Here is a 19618-nt window from a genome sequence, read left to right as displayed (position 1 = left end):
TATTATGGATACATGTGCATGTGTGCATAATTCATGTCATGGTTTGTATGGTTAATTGATATCGCATGATCATTTGAGAAGTATTTTTACAGGTGCTTACATAAAATGTTCTCCAAGTCAATGAATGATTAGGCTTTTGATTGGTTCTTAGTAATTGTGCTAATGAGAGAAACATTTCATCTGATACCTGCACCATGTCGAGTATATTTTCTATTGTTGATAGACTATTTGTAGTATAATGGAATGTTTTCCATTGGATATGATATTTATGTAGTATTGATTGAAATTATGTATTAGTATTAGGGAAATTTGGTTTCTCATAACAAGTATATGTTTGTTTGAGGCATAATGAATAATATTTTGACTCATCTTGACTTACCTTAGATCATTTAAAAATAAGTCTATGTGATAGGGGTATAGAGCATTATTTCTTAGTCACTAGTTTGGTTATGTGTTACCTGCTCCTTTTCCATGTCAAAGGCGATGAAGGTGCTAACCCAAGCATATCCTTATGCTCTGTTTGGTTGCCGGGTTTTTTTTGTGCCTGGGAGTTTTGTGGGAGAGTAAGTTAAATTTTGGTCCCATCCCATGTTTGGTTGCCTTTTAGCACTAGGTTTATTTTAATCCCACTCTTGTAATGATTACTTGTGGGGTGAATTTTTTAATCCCACTTTTGTAATGATTGCCTTTTCATCCCATCCCAAGATAACCCCAGGAACCAAAATAAACTCAGGAACAAAAAATAAGCTTGAGAAGAATTTTTTTCTACCCAACAGTTCAAGCAACCAAACAAAGGTTTTTTTTTCTCCCACCATATCTCCCAGGGTATTTTTTTCTCCCACATAACCAAACATGGGATTTTTATTTTACCAGGATACTTCCAGGACTTTTTTTTTCCCACCTATCTCCCAGGGTATTTTTTTCTCCCACATAACTCCCGGGAACAAAAAAAACCCAGCAACCAAACAGAGCATTAGGGGACTTGCACAGTCCAAATAGTGCACCCCTCTTTCTTTATGTAGACTTTCTTAGTCTTTAGATACCTTTAGATTTTAGAACCCTTTATCATTGTAAGGGTAATGAGAGAGTTATCTAGAAGCCTTTCTTAGGAAACATACACTATCTCATTAGTGGTAATTGCTTCCCCTTTGTGTATAGGAGGCACACCTTGCCTCACTTATAGAGCCCTTAGTTGGAGACCAGCCTTGTCTCATTTAGAGGGTTTCCCTTTTAGGAGGCTTATCCAGCCTTATGTTAGAGCAACTCCTGCTAGCGAGTCTTTGACTCATTTGCCCTTCTTTCTTTTGATAGTGTTAATGGAGAGTCTTTGACTCGTTTATCCTCTTTTATGGTGTTATTAGAGAGTTCTTGACTCATTCCTCCTTTAGGTGGTATTATTAGGGAGTCTTTGACTCATTTGTCCTTATTAGAGAGTCTTTGACTCGCTCGTCCTTCGATAGCGGTATTAGAGAGTCTTTGATTCATTTCTCCATTTTCTTTAGTTGTTTTTAGGAGCTTCTCCGTAGTATTGTCGTCACTCTTATTTGTTAGGGGCTAGCACTGTCTCATTAGAGCTTTACCTTTTGGGATTTTTAGATCGTTGTCTTTATCCTTGATCATTAGTTTACCTTGTTTAGGGGTTTCCCCTATTTGCCCTAGGGTTTGGCCTTAGGGTTTTGCTTTGTATGTTCCCTCCGGTCTTTGACCAAAAGGGTGAAATCAAAAATCAAAAATCCAAAAACATGTTAAAACATTCAAAACTCAAAAAATCAGAAATTTAAAATATCAAAAACATTTGAAAACCTTAAGGAAAAGGAATCTAAAGTGTTGAGTGTTTTAGAAGTACCAATTAGGAGAGTTCGTTTTTTAACTACATTGGCTTGACCCTCTTCCACGAGGTACGTAGTGCAGCTTGGGATTTATATCACAACTTTTGTAAATAACATATTAAATCTTTTTGAATAAGCAACCTTTAAAACCTTGTTTTCAAAATATCTTCCTCTAGAGTTAGGAATTTCTCCTAAATAGAGAGTTTTAGAGTTAGGAGTTTCTTTTGATAGGTTATTTGATTGTTTATTTGTTGTGTGTATATTTTAGAGTTAGGGGTTTGTCCTAGAGTTATAGGAACGCCTCCGTCCGGTCAGTCGGCGATCCACATCGCCGAGTGATGACTACAGTAGGATACGTTAGTCCACCCTTTATTTTCCTTAGGAAACACAGCCTAGTTACACATAGGTTGTAGGAACCACCTGCATTAGCTTAGGGCTAATCTGCATTTAGTTATGACATATAGGGTGTCCTAAAATCCACAATTCACTGGAATTTAAATAATCGTACAAGAAACTTTAATAACTAGTCCGGTCTTTTAGATCGAGTCTAGGATAGAGGTCTAGGTGTCTTAGGCATCATAGTTTAGAATAGGCGCGAAGAACTACGTTGCTCTGATTCTTGCGGAGGCGGGGATACGTAGGCTTCTTTGGATGAACATCAGACCATCCGATGACTCGGGCTTAATCATTAGAGTCTTAGGATTTGTTGTGTTGTTATGTTGTGTGTTTTGCTATGTCTTCTTACTTTCATGCGCAGACCTTATACCTTTAGCTGTAGCATGTATGTGTTTGCACATCGGAACTTAGACACCCATTAGGTATGTCACTCATAACCTAGCTATGCTTAGGTGACACATCTTTTATCTCACTTTCTGTATACTTATTATTTCATCCCCGAGTCATGCATGATTAGGTAGACGTTCACTCGGGGATATTTGTTCTCATTTCACATGATTTTTACCTAAACTTCTTTGGAGTTAATAAAAATGGCATAAGAGACCAAGTGCTTGCACTCGGACGAATTGGGGTCGCTCTTCAGACCTTCTCCATTCGTAATCAGGCACGAACCCATATATATTTCTCGTTATCCATTGCACAGAGGATTTGATTTTGGGGTTTCATGGCGTATCCATGGATGGCGACTCTGAGTTTATTTTAGGTATGTCCGGGTTTCGAGCCTTGGCTCCGGATCAAGACATATCTCTTTCTTTTTATATCGCCACTCGTGCTATGCTATGAGGGTGGCATCCGTTTTGAGAGTTCCTTGGTAGAGCTTTCTATTCATGTGGATGATCCAGAGGATGTAGGGACTCGTTCCCTCACTGTATCCTCGGATCGGGGTCCACTGGCCCATTTGTTTTATCTTTTGTAAATATTAATATCTAATATCAGTTGATTTGATAGCCTAGACCTTGCCAATATCAGAATTGTTCATTTGCCAGCAAAAAAATAAACACAAGTGGGCCCACATGTTTTTTTTTTTTAACCCGGAAAGATAACGACCCCGGGTGGATCGGCAAATTTATATATAAAAAAGGTGAGACCATACAAGAGGAGGGGAAACCCACTATTAATCAATAGTTCAGATCTAGACAAGGGCTATCAAATCAATCAAAGTCAGACCCACTATTAAGTAGGGGGAGTGCAAATGTCCCATAGATCATTCTTGCCCTTCAACTCTAAAAAATACATGTGCAAATGTCCCTGTATCCAATGCCAGCTTGAGCAGTTCTCCTCTTAGAGACCAAATCTCTCCCTTGGGCCTTCAGCCAGCTTGTATCAGATCCATCAATTCCCTGAAGGATAAGCAAGGAGATGGGAATCCCTCCATCCCTTGGAAATCTCTATTTCAGCAACCCCCTCCTGTACCCACCAAGCTTAATCTTATCCCCCCCAAGTCTGAAGAGATAGATAGCTTAGAGCTGCTCTTCAAGGATGAAGAAACAGTGGATTCGGAGAACAAGTGGGTGAACTGTCTGGTGGGTTATTTCATTGGAAAGAGACCATATTTCATCTCTCTTAGAGAAACTCTCAGCCGCAAGTGGCATCTTCAAGGATCCCTTCAGCTCTATACTTTAGAAAATGGCTTTTTTCTATTCAAATTCTCATCTTCTGAGGATTGTACTAGAGTTCTTGAAGACACATCTCATAATTTTGGTGGTCGTCCTTTACTTCTTCAGAGATGGGATCCAGATTCTTCCATGGAGAAGAAAAGCCTTCCAGAAATCCCGATTTGGATCCGCCTTCCTGGATTACATCTAAAATTCTGGAGTTCTCATTGCCTCAGCAGGATTGCGAGCATGATAGGCAAACCTCTCTATATGGATACTCATACTGCTGAAGCAACCCGTTTGAATTATGCCCGAATGTGCATCCAAGTCAAGGCCGGTGATCCTCTTCCCGAAGCTATAACCCTTCGCACCTCTTCTGCCAGTATTCTGCAGAATATAATATATGATTGGAAACCAAAATTCTGCACTCACTGTACAGATTTCAGCCACCTCTCTGAGAATTGTTCCCCTCTCCCTCAGAAGCCGGCCGAGCAACCAAGAAATGTGTGGAGACCAGTTCAAAAATCAATAGTTCCTATCTTGTCTAAAGAGATCATTCTCTCTAAGCCCAGCTCTATAGACTCTGAACTTGTTGAAATTCCAGTAGCCTCCCTTCACTCTGAAGCCCATTCCTCTGCTAGAGGGGTGCCTATTGTTAATTCTCATAGAAACAGCTTTGAGGCTCTTAACATTCTCAATGGAGAGCTCCCCGGCTTGGGAGATCCAAAGGAACTCCCTTCCTCCTCCTTGGGAGCTGCTAGAAACCATAGTTCAGAACCCGATGGTGAAGCTTGGCAAAAAGTCAAAAAAAAAAAAAAAAGAAGAGACCCGCGCCCTCTTTTTGTTTGATGCTTATGCTTTTGTGCCATCTGTGACCTCGATCGTTGTTTATGTGAGTGTGTTTGTTATCTCTTCTTAGTTAGCCCGGGTTTGGGCATTAATTTTGCAGCTTAATTGTATCACTCTTTTCTATCAATATATCTGGTTGGGGTCCGCCTAACCCCAAATTACCCATCAAAAAAAAAAAAAAGTAGGGGGAGTGCTGCATTATATTACCACAGGTTGGACCAATTGTGACTATAAAGTGTAAACAGGGTTGGCTCGGGTGGTTTACATTCAATAATTGTGTGGTTTACATTCAATAACAAAAAGTACACATTATTTGATGTTGTGCTTTTTTTTTTGTCATGGAATATCCAAAGCGGGGCCTCTGATAAACGGTTTGGATCAATCAAAGGTGGGTCCCAATAGGCTGTAGCTTATGCCCGCCACATTGTACTCCAATGAGGTTGGACCCTGCCATATTAATTATCAAAACTTGGGTAGTGTGTCAAATCAAATGCAGGGTGAGTAGATGTCATTGGCAAGAAGAAAAGGAGGCTTCTTTACTTCCCTTCCCACTTTGCTTTTTCTTGGATGAGGAGCAGTTGAAAGAAACCAAAAACACCCAACCAGAGCATAAATTCCTTTCCCCAAACTAATCAATTACTCTCTCCCTTTCTTTTCCCATCACCCAAAACTCTCTATCATTAGACAACCAAGTGCTCAAAACCACTCTCTGTGTTCCTTCTTTTTCTTTTATCTTCAAATAGCTGTACTCATTACTCCAGTGGCCTTCAAAACAAGTGTTCATGTGGAACTTTTGTAACCGACCAATGTGAACAAAATTACCAAAATACCCTTCTCCTCTTTCTAGGGCACCAAGGAGTAGAGAACCTTGTATCTTTTGTCCATTGAAGAGGGTATTTATGCGGATTGTCCCCTCTGACACGGTTTAAGAAAAATCACAAGGTGGGTTGGAGCAATTTCAAACCATTAAAGTCTCTGTTTCTTTCCGACTCTACGGTTATAATTTCAACATGCTTTTAGTCCAACCATCTTGAGTCAATTTCAAACCATTAAAGTCTTGAAGTTCCCACTATTCTATAAGAGGTGAGAGAAAAAAGAGAGAGTGCAATATGTATGACCCAATTTGAATGAAAAATCAGGCAGTTTCTTAGGAAGATCTAACTTAGCCTCCCTTCTCTGTCTCTCTATATATTTTCTCCTCGTGCTCTTTGGAAGGTAGAAAGACAAAAGGAAGGATGATGGGGAGAAATGTCATGTTGTTGTCTGTGTTTATGGGATTGTCTAGTTTAATTATAATTCATGGCTATGAAGAGTACCCAAAAGCCAGAGGACATTTTGATGGCAGTTCCCTTGATCGAATTTATCGGATGGACTTGATAAAAGCTTCTCTCCTTCGCTCTCAGATGTCTCCTTCCTCAAGCTTTCCTCCTATGGTGATTATATTTTTCTTGTTCTTGTTCTCGTCTATCTTTTTTAGTTGTTCTTTGTTAATTTTGGTAATGATGGCAAATAAACTGAAATCCTCTGTGGTATTAATGATGGGTTATGTTCTTTTTGTTGTGTTTTTGAGAAATGAATATGAATTTTGTTGATCTGTTTTGTTAATCTTTGTTTTGTTATTGATGATGAAGGTGATTATGATGATGGGTTATGTTCAATATTGCTGTTCTTTGTCAATAGAAATGTTATTTCCACGCCCCTTTTTAGTATTTTCACTCCCTATTGTGAGTCTTTCTTGAAATGACTTATTTTCCGGAAAAGACAAACCAAAGGAGGTTGAAATGCAGCTTTTTTTTAGGAAAGGGCAAAGAAAGAGGGGGCGGAAATGCCGCAAAAAGGGGGCTGGGAATAGTATTTCCCTTTTGTTAGTCTCTGTAGTATTTATGATTAATTTTAGTGATTATAAAGATGGGTCTTGTTCTTCTTGGCTACTTTTAACAAATTAATTCAATCTCATTTCTCAATATTTTCACTCCCTTTTGCGAGTCTTTCTTGAAATGACATATTTTTAGGAAAAGGCAACCGAAAGGAGGTTGAAATGGAGCCTTTTTGTTTTTTTTTTGGGAAAAAGACCAAGAAAGGGGGGTGGAAATGCTGCAAAAGGGGCTGAGAATATCATTATGATGATTGGGTCTTTTTCTTTTTGTTGTGTAATTAAGAAATTAAGTCCATATTTTGTGTTCTTCTATTATTGCTAATTTCACTGATAATTGCCCTCTTAATGTTAACATTAATGTTGATTGTAGGCCCCACCAAGCTCACGTGTTCACCACGTGACAAGGTACGGTGCAGATCCGACGGGCGCAAACGACAGCACAGATGCGATCCTAGCTGCAATTTCCGACGCATTCCGGCCTTCCGGCGACCGGATTTTGATGGCGGGAATAGCCGATCTCGGTGGATCAGAGGTTCACCTCGAAGGAGGGACGTACAAGATTAGTCGTCCCTTAAGATTACCGGCTACCGGAGGAGGAAATCTTATGGTAAATTTGCTCTTCTCATAAATGATATCTGCACTTTTTTTATTTTTTAATAAAGGCACCCTCGCTTTATTTAAGTAATTTTCTTAGTGGGTCATATTGGGAGGTTTTGTTTGGAATTGTAAATGTTCACATCCACACCATGACCGAGTGTATAGATTAAAAAAATATTTACATTTTCAAAGATTTTGTTTCCATGGGATACGTGGAAAGACCACACAATCGGTAACACATGACACATGAGAGCTCTTTTGGATGCACTTTTGTTGACTCAGTGTATAAAGTGTTGGTGTATATCGGCACTCCTGGTTTTGATAATGACAATCCCACCTCTATTTTACATTTCACTGATAACATGTTATAGACTGGTGAGGGTTGGGCCTCTAGCTCAATTGTTAGTGGCATTTTTACTCAACCAATTAATTTAAAATTGGGATTTGCTAGGGACCATTGGAGAAGGCATTTGGCAGATGGCATGTTCCATGTGAGAGCAGCCACCTTAGATGTATTAAATGAATAAGACAAAAGCTGAGCCTTCTGCGATGGTCCCTAGCAAATCCAAATTTTAAATTTATTTTTTAAATTAATTGCACAACATTTTAAAAGCTAATTAGAAAATCACAAAGAGTGTGATGCCATTATTGAATCAAGAGTGTGGGTACATCATTTCACTCCTGAGAAGACAAACAAAAGTGGGTAGGGGTGCAACTCGGGTCTGGCTTAACCGAACCCTTGTCCTCTACTTTAACCCGAACCCAACTGAATACTATGTTTGACCTATTATAACCATTAATTTGATTTTGTTTTGTTGAAGCAGATTCATGGGGGATCTTTACGTGCATCTGATGATTTTCCAAATGACAGACATCTAATAGAGTTGTGGCCATCTTCGGTTCCTAAATTAGATAATATGTCCCAACAAGCAGAAATCCTTAATTCTTCTTCTTCCTCTTTTTATGAAGACATAACACTAAAAGACCTCATGTTAGACTCCAACTTCAATGGTGGGGGAATCTCAGTTATCAGCTCCCTCAGAACCACCATTGATAATTGCTACATAACCCATTTCTCTAAATATGGAATCCTAGTCCAAGGTGGTCATGAAACCTACATTAGAAACTCCTTCCTAGGCCAACATATCACCGACGGGGGCGACCCAGGCGAGCGGAATTTTTCCGGTATCGCCATAAATCTCATGGGCAATGATAATGCCGTTACCGACGTCGTCATCTTTTCCGCCGCGATCGGAATCCTAGTCTCTGGCCAAGCAAACATTCTTAACGGGGTCCATTGCTATAACAAGGCCACCGGTTGGGGTGGGACCGGAATTTATCTCCGATTACCCGGTCTGACCCAAACCCGGATCGTGAATTGTTACATGGATTTTACCGGTATAGTCGCGGAGGACCCAGTGCAACTCGAGATCTCTAGCTCATTTTTCCTTGGCAATGCCTATGTTAAGCTTAAGTCTGTGAATGGCGTGATGCGTGGGGTCAACATTGTGGATAACATGTTTTCGGGTGCTGGTGGGACCGACATTGTCCAATTGGATCAATCAAGTGGGCCGTTCACGACCGTTGATCAAGTCATCATTGATCGGAACAATGTACTGGGGATGACAGTCAAAGCGACGGCTGCCAGGGGATCAGTAAAGGGTAATGGGAGCATATGGACCGTTGATTTCTCGCAGACTCTTTTATTTCCTAACCTAATTAGGCATGTGCAATACACATTTCAAGCGAGCGCTTTGTTCCCTAATCATGCCCTGAGGAACACGAAGGCGAACCGTGTTGTGATTGAGTCGGATGTGGCCGTCCCGGCCACTGTTTATGTGTCTGTGGATCAGAATAATGGGAGTGTTGGATGAGCTATTGTTTTGGGCCATAGTGAACAAAAAAGAGAAGTGGGGTGGAAGAGAGGAATCTCTTGGGAAGAAGAGTTGCGAAGGATTTGTGATTCATACTATATTACTATTTGTAACATCTAAATGCATCACAAGATGCACATGAAATTAGCCTTAGCTTTTTGTGGAATGATTTCATTATATTTTAAACAAAATTCATGTTATATTCAATCAAAAGGAATATTTATATTGATATCATGTGTTATTTGATCATACAATTGATAATTTTCAATGATTTTTCCTTGATCTAAAATCAGACCAAATAAAATGGTGGCCATACGTATATTTCAATAGAAATGAAAGCACACAAAAATAGTACCGGGTTTTTTATCAATAAACAAGTGGACCCCACAAAAGTGGATGTCCCTGGTAGTGGTATCTAATATTAGTTCATTAGGCTTAGACCCGGCAAACGCGACCCGTGTCCGCCGGTCGACCCGACCCACCCGCAAATTTGCGGGCACGGGTCTGAGTTTTAGAGACCCGTCAAAACTAACCCGCGGGTGACCCAACCCGCGGGCACCCGCTTTTTTAAGCGTGGTGATTTTGTTATGCTAATTTAGTTAGATGGCTTTTTTTTCTAATGCCAAGGATGGTGATTTTGTCATGCTAATCTATTTTTTAAGTGTTTGATGCCTGAATAGGTTATGGCTAGCACCATAGATTGATCCCAACCCTCCGATTTGAATGTTAGGGTTGATCAGTTGATCAGTTGATCCTAACCCTCTATAGATCGGACGGTTAGGATCAACTTATTGAAATGATTTTTGGGGCAACACCTATTTAGCCTGTGGGCCATCTAATGGACGGTTTGGATCATCCCACGGTGCCGGCCATACCGCCCTCATCAAAATCCAGTGATAACATTTTCCAAAATAAGCAATTGTTTGAATTTGCGAGTGACCCGCGGGTTGACCCAGCCCACCCGCAGGCTGTGCGGGTCACCTAAATTCTAACCCGCAAAAATGTGGGTCATTTCCTCACCCGACCTGTGTGACCCGCACCCGTATCACCAGTCGGTTGACCCAACCCGACCCACCCGTTTGCCAGGTCTAATTAGGCTGGCTTCACAAAGCTTTTGATTTAGTCTATTAACCATGTGGGGCCCATTTGCTTTATCTTTTGTAAATATTAATATCTAATATCAGTTGATTTGATAGCCTAGACGTTGCCAAGATCTGAATTGTTCATTTGCCGGCAAAAATAATCACAAGTGGCCCACATTATTAATCAACAGATCAGATCTTGACAAGGGCTATCAAATCAATCAAAGTCAAGCCCACTAATTAGTAGGGGGAGTGCTGCATTATATTACCACGGGTTGGACCAATTGTGACTGTAAAGTGTAAACAGGGTCGGGTTGGGTCAGTCAGGGCGGGTCAGGGTAAAGTGTAAATAGGGTCGGGTCGGGTTGGCCCTAGGTATCAACCCTTAGCCCGTCCCAACCCTGGGTCAGGGCCTAAAAAATAAACCCAAGCCCGCCCTTAGAGTTGAAAAATCCAACCCCGACCCTCTTCGGACTCAGGGCAGGTCAGGGCTTGCAGGGCCAAACTTGCACCCCTAGTTAGTATTGCTTGATTGGTGTGTGTGCCCCAATCTAAGAATCATTGATCAGATGGCTTGAATTTTAGGCATGTTCATTGATTGGTCTATGCAAATAAATAATTAAATAATAAACTCATCTCGCTTTTGAAGCAGGAGAGTTATATCGGCCATTTTGAATGCTTAAAAACCCACTAAGACATAGTGGGTCCCACCCTTGACTGATCTGAACAGTCCATATGTTTGGCCTTGCTTAGGATCTTTTAAAAACCCAGAAGTTTTGCCAATCGCCAAATTCTAACTTCTAATAACCAGTAAGAAATGCACGTGCGACTAAGGTATTTTACATGGTTTAATATACCTACGAAAGACACTTTTTTTTCCATGAAAATCATCATTTTATTAACCAACTAAAAGGACAACTACTATATAAACTAATGTAACATATAGTAGTTATAATCCAAACACTACCAAAAACACAGTGGGCCCACATTGTTTGGATGATCCAAAACGTTCATTTGATGGGTCTTGACATAGATAGGGTGTGCCCAACAAATCTGCTCCATAGGATCATCCCAACCCTTCAATATGTAGACGAACCGTCAACTCAGGGGTCTACCTTACAGAAATTGAAACCACAGGGGAATTATATGAGAAATTCATGTGACTTCAATATCTACATTTACGTTGAAGGTATATGAGGAATTATATGTATTCACTCTTGAAATGGAATCAGCTGAGAAGGAAAAGAAAAAAAGAGGGCATAAGGAGAATTTCAAAGCAAAAAAAGTATTGACGGTATATGAGGAATTATATGTATTCACTCTTGAAATGGAATCAACTGAGAAGGAAGCGAAAAAAAGAGAGCATAAGGAGAATTTCAAAGCAGAGAAATGTGAATTCAATCAGAGTTATGATGACGAAAGAAACCTATTGACTGATAAAAAGGTGAAGACCAGGATCAAATTTCGACCGTTTCTGCCAGAAGAAAAGGTGGGGAGAACTCAATTATCAGATGAAAAGAAGCTTTTTAAAATCACACAAAACCAGTCTGAATTAGGGATTGGGTCTGTAGTTCAATGGTTGAGGCTCACTATCTCAACCTTGAGTTCGCAAGTTCGATCCCAGCTTAACTACCAATAAAAAAACCACTCTGAATTGGTTAGTCTTGGTTTTTACGCAAACCACCAATCTCACCATAAATTTATTATTGATCGAAAAATTAAATTAGGTTTTAGGGGGAAAGAAAAGAAATCCCAATGCCCAACAGCCAATAATAATAGAACTGAATTGCGGCAAACAAAACTTGTAGAAGGAGAAAGAAAGAAATCCCAATACTCAATCCTGAGAATGTCCAACATCAAATAACAATAGAACTGAATTACAACAAACAAAAGTTGTAGAACTAATCTTTAATTAAAGCACCATCATAGAGAAAGATCGCACAAAGAAGCTTCATTTCAATGAAATGAGAAAGTTGTGCATAGAAATAATAATGGAAGAAGTCAGCTATTATATCCTACTATTATATCCGACTGTTGGTTATTTTTCTATAAAGCAAAGAGAGGGGTTTTCAATGCCCCGGCGGAACCAACCCTCGTACGAAGCTAGCTTAAATCGTCTTTGTGAAGGAGCTAGGGTCCTCCTTATATTGTTGTTGAGCTCCCTAAGCAGCTTTACATTTCAGCATAGATTGTTTAGGATATTTGACATTTAACTTGTGGCTCTAGTTAATCTCATTGATCATCTAAGAAGTTTTGGACTTTGAACAAAGCTCTTCTGAAAGGTCTGTAACACCTTGTTATCCATTTGGGTTCCATTGCCAAGGCCTAAAAATGTATCCCTTTCTATTTTTCCAAGTGAAGGTCAATCCAATCAAAACCAATCCTTCATAAATAAAAAACAAAAGAGTGGAAAAAAGGTTAGAAATAAGGAAAAATGGAAGTTGCTCAGTCAGCTTTGTAGTGGGTACCCCTCATTTTATCAGCAGAAATTGAACAAAACAATTAAACTATATAAGTTACATAAACTCTTTATCCCTGTAAAACAACAACAACTAAATAACAACAAGAACGGGAACAAAAAAAAAAAAACGAATAACAACAACAGTCCCCACATAAAAAAACCAAAGAAAATTGCTTATCAAGGGGCTTTACCAAAACAAAGCCATGGTTTTTTTTTCACTCATTTGAGGTTTTTTCTTTTCTCCTCGGGTATACAAGTTTTGTTCACAGTTGTCCTCCGTTTTACTAAATCGAAGCCATGGTTTTTTTGACGTATTTGAGAAGCTTTTGCTTCTCTTCTCAGGTGGACAATTTCTGTTTGCATTTATTGACTTCTCAGCCAGACAATTTCTGTTCACAGTTTTTCCAACATCTTCCATTGTCTTTGTCCTCGTTCAATTTCTTCTTAAGAAGAGAAGAACGTGAAGAAGTGAATGAAATAAATAAAGACAAAAAGAAGGTGGGAAGAAATCCTAAGTAGCAACTTTCATGAAAGAGTAGGACAATAGAGTGATGTGCGAGGAGGAGGAGAGCCAGAGCATAGGAAAGGATATTAATGTATCCTAAGAACTTTCCAAGCTAATCAAATGATCAAGAATGTGATATGGTTATCACATCAAGTCCAGTATTTTATAAAAAATAGTGGATCCCACTTCATAGGATGATCTATACGGTTCATTTGTTGGGCCACAAAGTAATAGGCAGCACCACAAGATAATTTCGATAGGATGATCCTAACAAGCCGGTCTATAGGCTTCAGTCCCTCTACATACCAGAGGATTAGGATCATCCTATCGAAATTATCTAGGGATGCAGCCTATTTACGCTGTGGCCAAACAAACGAACGGCTTGGATCATCGTATGAAATGTGCCCCACTGCACGTTTTTGAAAAATATTGAACTTCATGCGCAAACAACATTTAAAAATTCTACTTATCAATACTAATTGGTGATAAAAATAAAATAATAATATTTCTAACCAATTTTTTGCAGTTTAAATATGTACTTAGGTGGGGCACTTAGGTAGATTGGTTCATAGATAACAATTCAAAATTTTCTAATTAACTCATGATATACAGATTTAGATTGCAATAATGGATTTGTTGGATTATTAGGACGAAAATCCAGTAAATTTGATTTATCCATATTAACTGGCCCCCACTTTTGCATTATTTACACAATCAGATCCGTTGATCGAAAGGGAATCATAAGTCCAACCAAATGCAGTTTAGAACACCTTGATTGGATTATCATAATTAAACCCTTGATCCATCAAGCCTCATTTGGGTTCCCCTAAGAAATGTTAAACTGTTTGATTTTTGTAATCATTTATCTCACACATGGGATGTCCGTTCAGGATGCTCTACAAGATCGACGGTGTTGATTTCACATACATGTCATTTATGAACTAAAAACTGCTTTCTTACCATTGATCGTAAAAGTGACTTTTGTGTAGCCCTGTCTTTCCAAATTTTCACACAAACTCTAATCAGATAATCCACATCTCAGTTTCACCACGGGCAGGCCAATCGGGAAAAAAAAAAAAAATGTTTCACCACGGGCATAAAAATAACAAATAAAAATTAGCCCCTAATTTTATGATAAAACACCATCATTCATGTTGAGGTAGAAAAACCCAGATTTCTTCGTCTTATATTCTGTGAGCCTTTAAGTCCATTAATTTTCCAAAAAAGTACAGTAGGGCCCACTTCATAGGATGATCTCCAAGCTAATCATTTGTCGGGGCCACGGTGTAAATAAGCTGTAACCTGTAACCCAAAAATCATGGCCGTAGGATGATCTTAGTCCTCCGATCTATAGTGAGACCACACATTATAGAAACATCTATAGATCGGAAGATTAAGATCCTCCTACGGATATGATTACGGGCTGGAGTCTATTTACGTTGTGGCCTAACAAATGAACGGTTTGGATCATCCTATGAAGTTGGCCCCACTGTACTTTTTTGAAAAATACTGGATCCCAAGAAAAAATAATACTTAAATCTCTGACCAAGAAATTCACCCATTTGAAAGAAGAATACACCCCCGGTAAAGAAGTACAAGGGGGCTGTATTCTTCTTCCAAGGGGCGAATATATCACTGCGTATATTATCATTGAAAGAACGTTGAACCAAAGACCCAAAGAAGAAATGGCCCTCTCTTTTGCCCTTTCGCTAATAAAAACACGTGGCATAGGGAGGATTACATGTGGCAGGAATTCTGCAGATATCTGTAGGAAGCGAAATGGCAAATATGCCCTCGAGAAATTTGACATTGTGGCAAGATATAAGAAGAAGGGTAGGGAGTTTAGAAGGTTTTCCCTTTTAGTAGTAAAGAATTGCGTGGTTTACATTCAGTAACAAAAAATAAACTTTATTTGATGTTGCGAATTTTTTTTTTTGTCATGGAATATCCAAAGCGGGGCCTCTGATAAACGGTTTGGATCAATCAAAGGTGGGTCCCATTAGGTTGCACCCTGCCATATTAATTATCAAAACTTGAGTAGTGTGTCAAATGCAGGGGTGAGTTGATGTCATTGGCAAGAAAAAGAAGGCTTCTTTACTTCCCTTCCCACTTTGCTTTTTCTTAGAGGAGGAGCAGTTGAAAGAAACCAAAAGCACCCAACCAGAGAATAAATTCCTTTCCCCAAACTAATCAATTACTCTCTCCCTTTCTTTTCCCTTCACGCAAAACTCTCCATCATTAGACAAGCAAGTGCTCAAAACCACCCTCTTTGTTCCTTCTTTTTCTTTTATCTCCAAATTGCTGTACTCATTACTCCATTGGCCTTGAAAACAAGTGTTCATGTGAAACTTTTGTAACCGACCCATGTGAACAAAATTACCAAAATACCCTTCTCCTCTTTCTAGGGCACCAAGGAGTAGAGAACCTTGTATATTCTGTCCATTGAGGAGGGTATTTATGCGGATTTTCCCCTCTGACATGGTTTAAGAAAAATCACAAGGTGGGTTGGAGCAGTTACAAACTCTCTGTTTCTTTCCTACTCTGCGGTTATAATTTCAACATGCTTTTAGTCCAACCATCTTAAGTCCTTTAAACATAAGACAATTTCAAACCATTATAGTCTCTTTGAAGTTCTATAAGAGGAGAGAGAAAAAGAGAGAATGCAATATGTATGACCCAATTTGAAAGGGAAATTAAATCAGCAGTTTCTTAGGAAGATCTAACTTAGCCTCTCTTCTCATGTCCTCCTTCTACGCCTTGTTTGTCTCTCTATATATTCTCTCCTCGTGCTCTTTGGAAGGTAGAAAGACAAAAGGAAGGACGATGGGGAGAAATGTCATGTTGTTGTCTGTGTTTATGGGATTGTCTAGTTTAATTATAATTCATGGCTATGAAGAGAACCCAAAAGCCAGAGGACATTTTGGTGGCAGTTCCCTTGATCGAATTTATCGGATGGAGTTGATAAAGGCTTCTCTCCTTCGCTCTCAGATGTCTCCTTCCTCAAGCTTTCCACCCATCCAGAGTGTAATTCCTCCTCCCCCAAGCTTTTCTCCTATGGTGATTATACTTTTCTTGTTCTTGTTCTTGTTCTTGTTCTTGTCTATCTTTTTTAGTTGTTCTTTGTTAATTTTGGTAATGATGGCAAATAAACTGAAATCCTCTGCGGTATTAACGATGGGTTATGTTCTTTTTGTTGTGTTATTGAGAAATGAATATGAATTTTGTTGATCTGTTTTGTTAATCTTTGTTTTGTTATTGATGATGAAGGTGATTATGATGATGGGTTATGTTCAATCTTGCTGTTCTTTGTCAATAGAAATGTTATTCCCACCCCGCTTTTTAGTATTTTCACTCCCTTTTGTGAGTCTTTCTTGAAATGACTTATTTTCAGGAAATGCAGCTTTTAGGAAAGGGCAAAGAAAGAGAGGTGGAAATGCCGCAAAAAGGGACTGGGAATAGTATCTCCCTTTTGTTAGTCTCTGTAGTATTTATGATTAATTTAGTGATTATAAAGATGGGTCTTGTTCTTTTTGTTCTGTTATTAAGAAATTGAGTCCGTACTTTGTATTCTTGGCTACTTTTTGTAGAATTTTGATGATGTGTTATGCCTCTTTTTTTTGTTCAACAAATTAATTCAATCTCCCTGTTCTTTGTCAATGGAAATGGTATTTCATTCCCATTTCTCAGTATTTTCACTCCCTTTTGTGAGTCTGCAAAAGGGGCTGTGAATATCATTATGATGATGGATCTTTTTCTTTTTGTTGTGTAATTAAGAAATTAAGTCCATATTTTGTGTTCTTCCCTTCTTTTCGCAGTATTTTCAGGATGGCCTATTTTGCTTAAGAACTTATATTAACCTGCTATTATTGCTAATTTCACTGATCATTGCCCTCTTAATGTTAATATTAATGATGATTGTAGGCCCCACCAAGTTCACGTGTTCACCGCGTGACAACGTACGGTGCAGATCCGACGGGCGCAAACGACAGCACAGATGCGATCCTAGCCGCAATTTCCGACGCATTCCGGCCTCCCGGCGACAGGATTTTGATGCCGGGAATCGCCGATCTCGGTGGGTCAGAGGTTCACCTTGAAGGAGGGACGTACAAGATTAGTCGTCCCTTAAGATTGCCGGCTACCGGAGGAGGAAATCTTATGGTAAATTTGCTCCTCATAAATGATATCTGCACTTTTTTTATTTTTTAATAAAGGCACCCTCGCTTTATTAAGTAATTTTCTTAGTGGGTCATATTGGGAGGTTTTGTTTGGAATTGTAACCACCTTTAACAACTAATTAGAAAAAGTGTTTTGGGTAAATGTCCACATCCACATCCACACCATGACCGAGTTTATTGGGTTTAACAAAAGATTAAAAAAATGTTTACATTTTCAAAGATTTTGTTTCCATTGGATACGTGGAAGACCACACACAATAGGTAACACATGACACATGAGAGCTCTTTTGGATGCACTTTTGTTGACTCAGTGTATACATGAGAGCTCTTTTGGATGCACTCCTTGTTTTGATAATGACAATCCTACCTCTATTTTACATTTCACTAATAACATGTTAATATGTTATAGACTGGTGAGGGTTGGGCCTCTAACTCAATTGTTAGTGGCATTTTTCCTCGGGATTTCCTAGGGACCATTGGAGAAGGCGTTTCGCAGATGGCCTGTTCCATGTGAGAGCAGCGACCTCAGATTTATTAAATGAATAAGACAAAACCTTAGCCTTCTGCGATGGTCCCTAGCAAATCCCAATCTTAAATTTATTTTTTAGATTAATTGCACAACATTTTAAAAGCTAATTAGAAAATTGGGTAGGGGTGGTTACATCATTTCACTCCTGAGAAGACAAACAAAAGTGGGTAGGGATGCAAGTGCAACTCGGGTCTGGCTTTAATATTGATTTTCAAAATCTTAGGGTTATGTTTTTTCCCCACCTTCTCTATTTTTGCCCTAGGTTAACCCGAACCCAACTGAATACTATGTTTGACCTATTATAACCATTAATTTGATTTTGTTTTGTTGAAGCAGATTCATGGGGGATCTTTACGTGCATCTGATGATTTTCCAAATGACAGACATCTAATAGAGTTGTGGCCATCTTCGGTTCCTAAATTAGACTCTATGTCCCAACAAGGAGAAATCCTTGATTCTTCTTCTTCCTCTTCCTATGAAGACATAACACTAAAAGACCTCATGTTAGACTCCAACTTCAATGGTGGGGCAATCTCAGTTATCAGCTCCCTCAGAACCACCATTGATAATTGCTACATAACCCATTTCTCTACGGATGGAATCCTAGTCCAAGGTGGTCATGAAACCTACATTAGAAACTCCTTCCTAGGCCAACATATCACCGACGGGGGCGACCCAGGCGAGCGGAATTTTTCCGGCATCGCCATAAATCTCATGGGCAATGATAATGCCGTTACCGACGTCGTCATCTTTTCCGCCGCGATCGGAATCCTAGTCTCTGGCCAAGCAAACATTCTTAACGGGGTCCATTGCTATAACAAGGCCACCGGTTGGGGTGGGACCGGAATTTATCTCCGATTACCCGGTCTGACCCAAACCCGGATCGTGAATTGTTACATGGATTTTACCGGTATAGTCGCGGAGGACCCAGTGCAACTCGAGATCTCTAGCTCATTTTTCCTTGGCAATGCCTATGTTAAGCTTAAGTCTGTGAATGGCGTGATGCGTGGGGTCAACATTGTGGATAACATGTTTTCGGGTTCTGGTGGGACCGACATTGTCCAATTGGATCAATCAAGTGGGCCGTTCACGACCGTTGATCAAGTCATCATTGATCGGAACAATGTACTGGGGATGACAGTCAAAGCGACGGCTGCCAGGGGATCAGTAAAGGGTAATGGGAGCATATGGACCGTTGATTTCTCACAGACTCTTTTATTTCCTAACCTAATTAGGCATGTGCAATACACATTTCAAGCGAGCGCTTTGTTCCCTAATCATGCCCTGAGGAACACGACGGCGAACCGTGTTGTGATTGAGTCGGATGTGGCCGTCCCTGCCACTGTTTATGTGTCTGTGGATCAGAATAATGGGAGTGTTGGATGAGCTATTGTTTTGGGCCATAGTGAACAAAAAAGAGAAGTGGGGTGGAAGAGAGGAATCACTTGGGAAGAAGAGTTGCGAAGGATTTGTGATACATACTATATTATTATTTGTAACATCTAAATGCATCACAAGATGCACATGAAATTATCCTGAGCTATTTGTGGAATGATTTCATTATATTTGAAACAAAATTCATGTTCTATTCAATCAAAAGGAATATTTATATTGATATCATGTGTTATTTGATCATACATTTGATAACTTACAATGATTTTTCCTTGATCTAAAATCAGACCCTATTTTCACTAGGGCCCAACTAATGAACGGTTTGGATCTTCAAAAAAAGGTTGGTGACACTATAAAAAAAAAAGAAATCAAAAGAAAAGCTTTTTCAAAGGGGATTT

At 39.4% G+C, this 19618-nt stretch overlaps 1 protein-coding gene across 4 annotated transcripts; it reads left to right on the top strand.

Annotated features, from left to right (window-relative positions):
• Positions 1-5212: 5212 nt before the first annotated feature.
• LOC143884643 (polygalacturonase QRT3-like) lies at positions 5213-19443 on the top strand. 4 transcript variants are annotated; one of them, XM_077388321.1, is made up of 3 exons: positions 5213-6162; positions 6976-7212; positions 8027-9305. In XM_077388321.1, the coding sequence occupies exons 1-3, from the start codon at positions 5965-5967 to the stop codon at positions 9074-9076; spliced, it is 1485 nt and encodes a 494-aa protein (XP_077244436.1). In that variant the 5' UTR covers positions 5213-5964; the 3' UTR covers positions 9077-9305. The 4 variants fall into 4 exon arrangements, with proteins under 4 accessions (XP_077244436.1, XP_077244435.1, XP_077244433.1 ...); XM_077388320.1 differs by lacking the exons at positions 6976-7212; positions 8027-9305 and adding exons at positions 17046-17282; positions 18165-19443 and having other exon boundaries at positions 5285-6162; XM_077388318.1 differs by lacking the exons at positions 5213-6162; positions 6976-7212; positions 8027-9305 and adding exons at positions 15204-16148; positions 17046-17282; positions 18165-19443.
• Positions 19444-19618: the final 175 nt, after the last annotated feature.

The sequence above is a fragment of the Tasmannia lanceolata genome, unplaced genomic scaffold, assembly GCF_043159265.1.
Source record: "Tasmannia lanceolata isolate RefF3 unplaced genomic scaffold, GAP_Taslan_0.1 ptg000008l, whole genome shotgun sequence".
Lineage (NCBI taxonomy): Eukaryota > Viridiplantae > Streptophyta > Magnoliopsida > Canellales > Winteraceae > Tasmannia > Tasmannia lanceolata.
The sequence above is the reverse complement of the archived record's forward strand: the minus strand, read 5'-3'. Positions and strand labels throughout refer to the sequence as shown.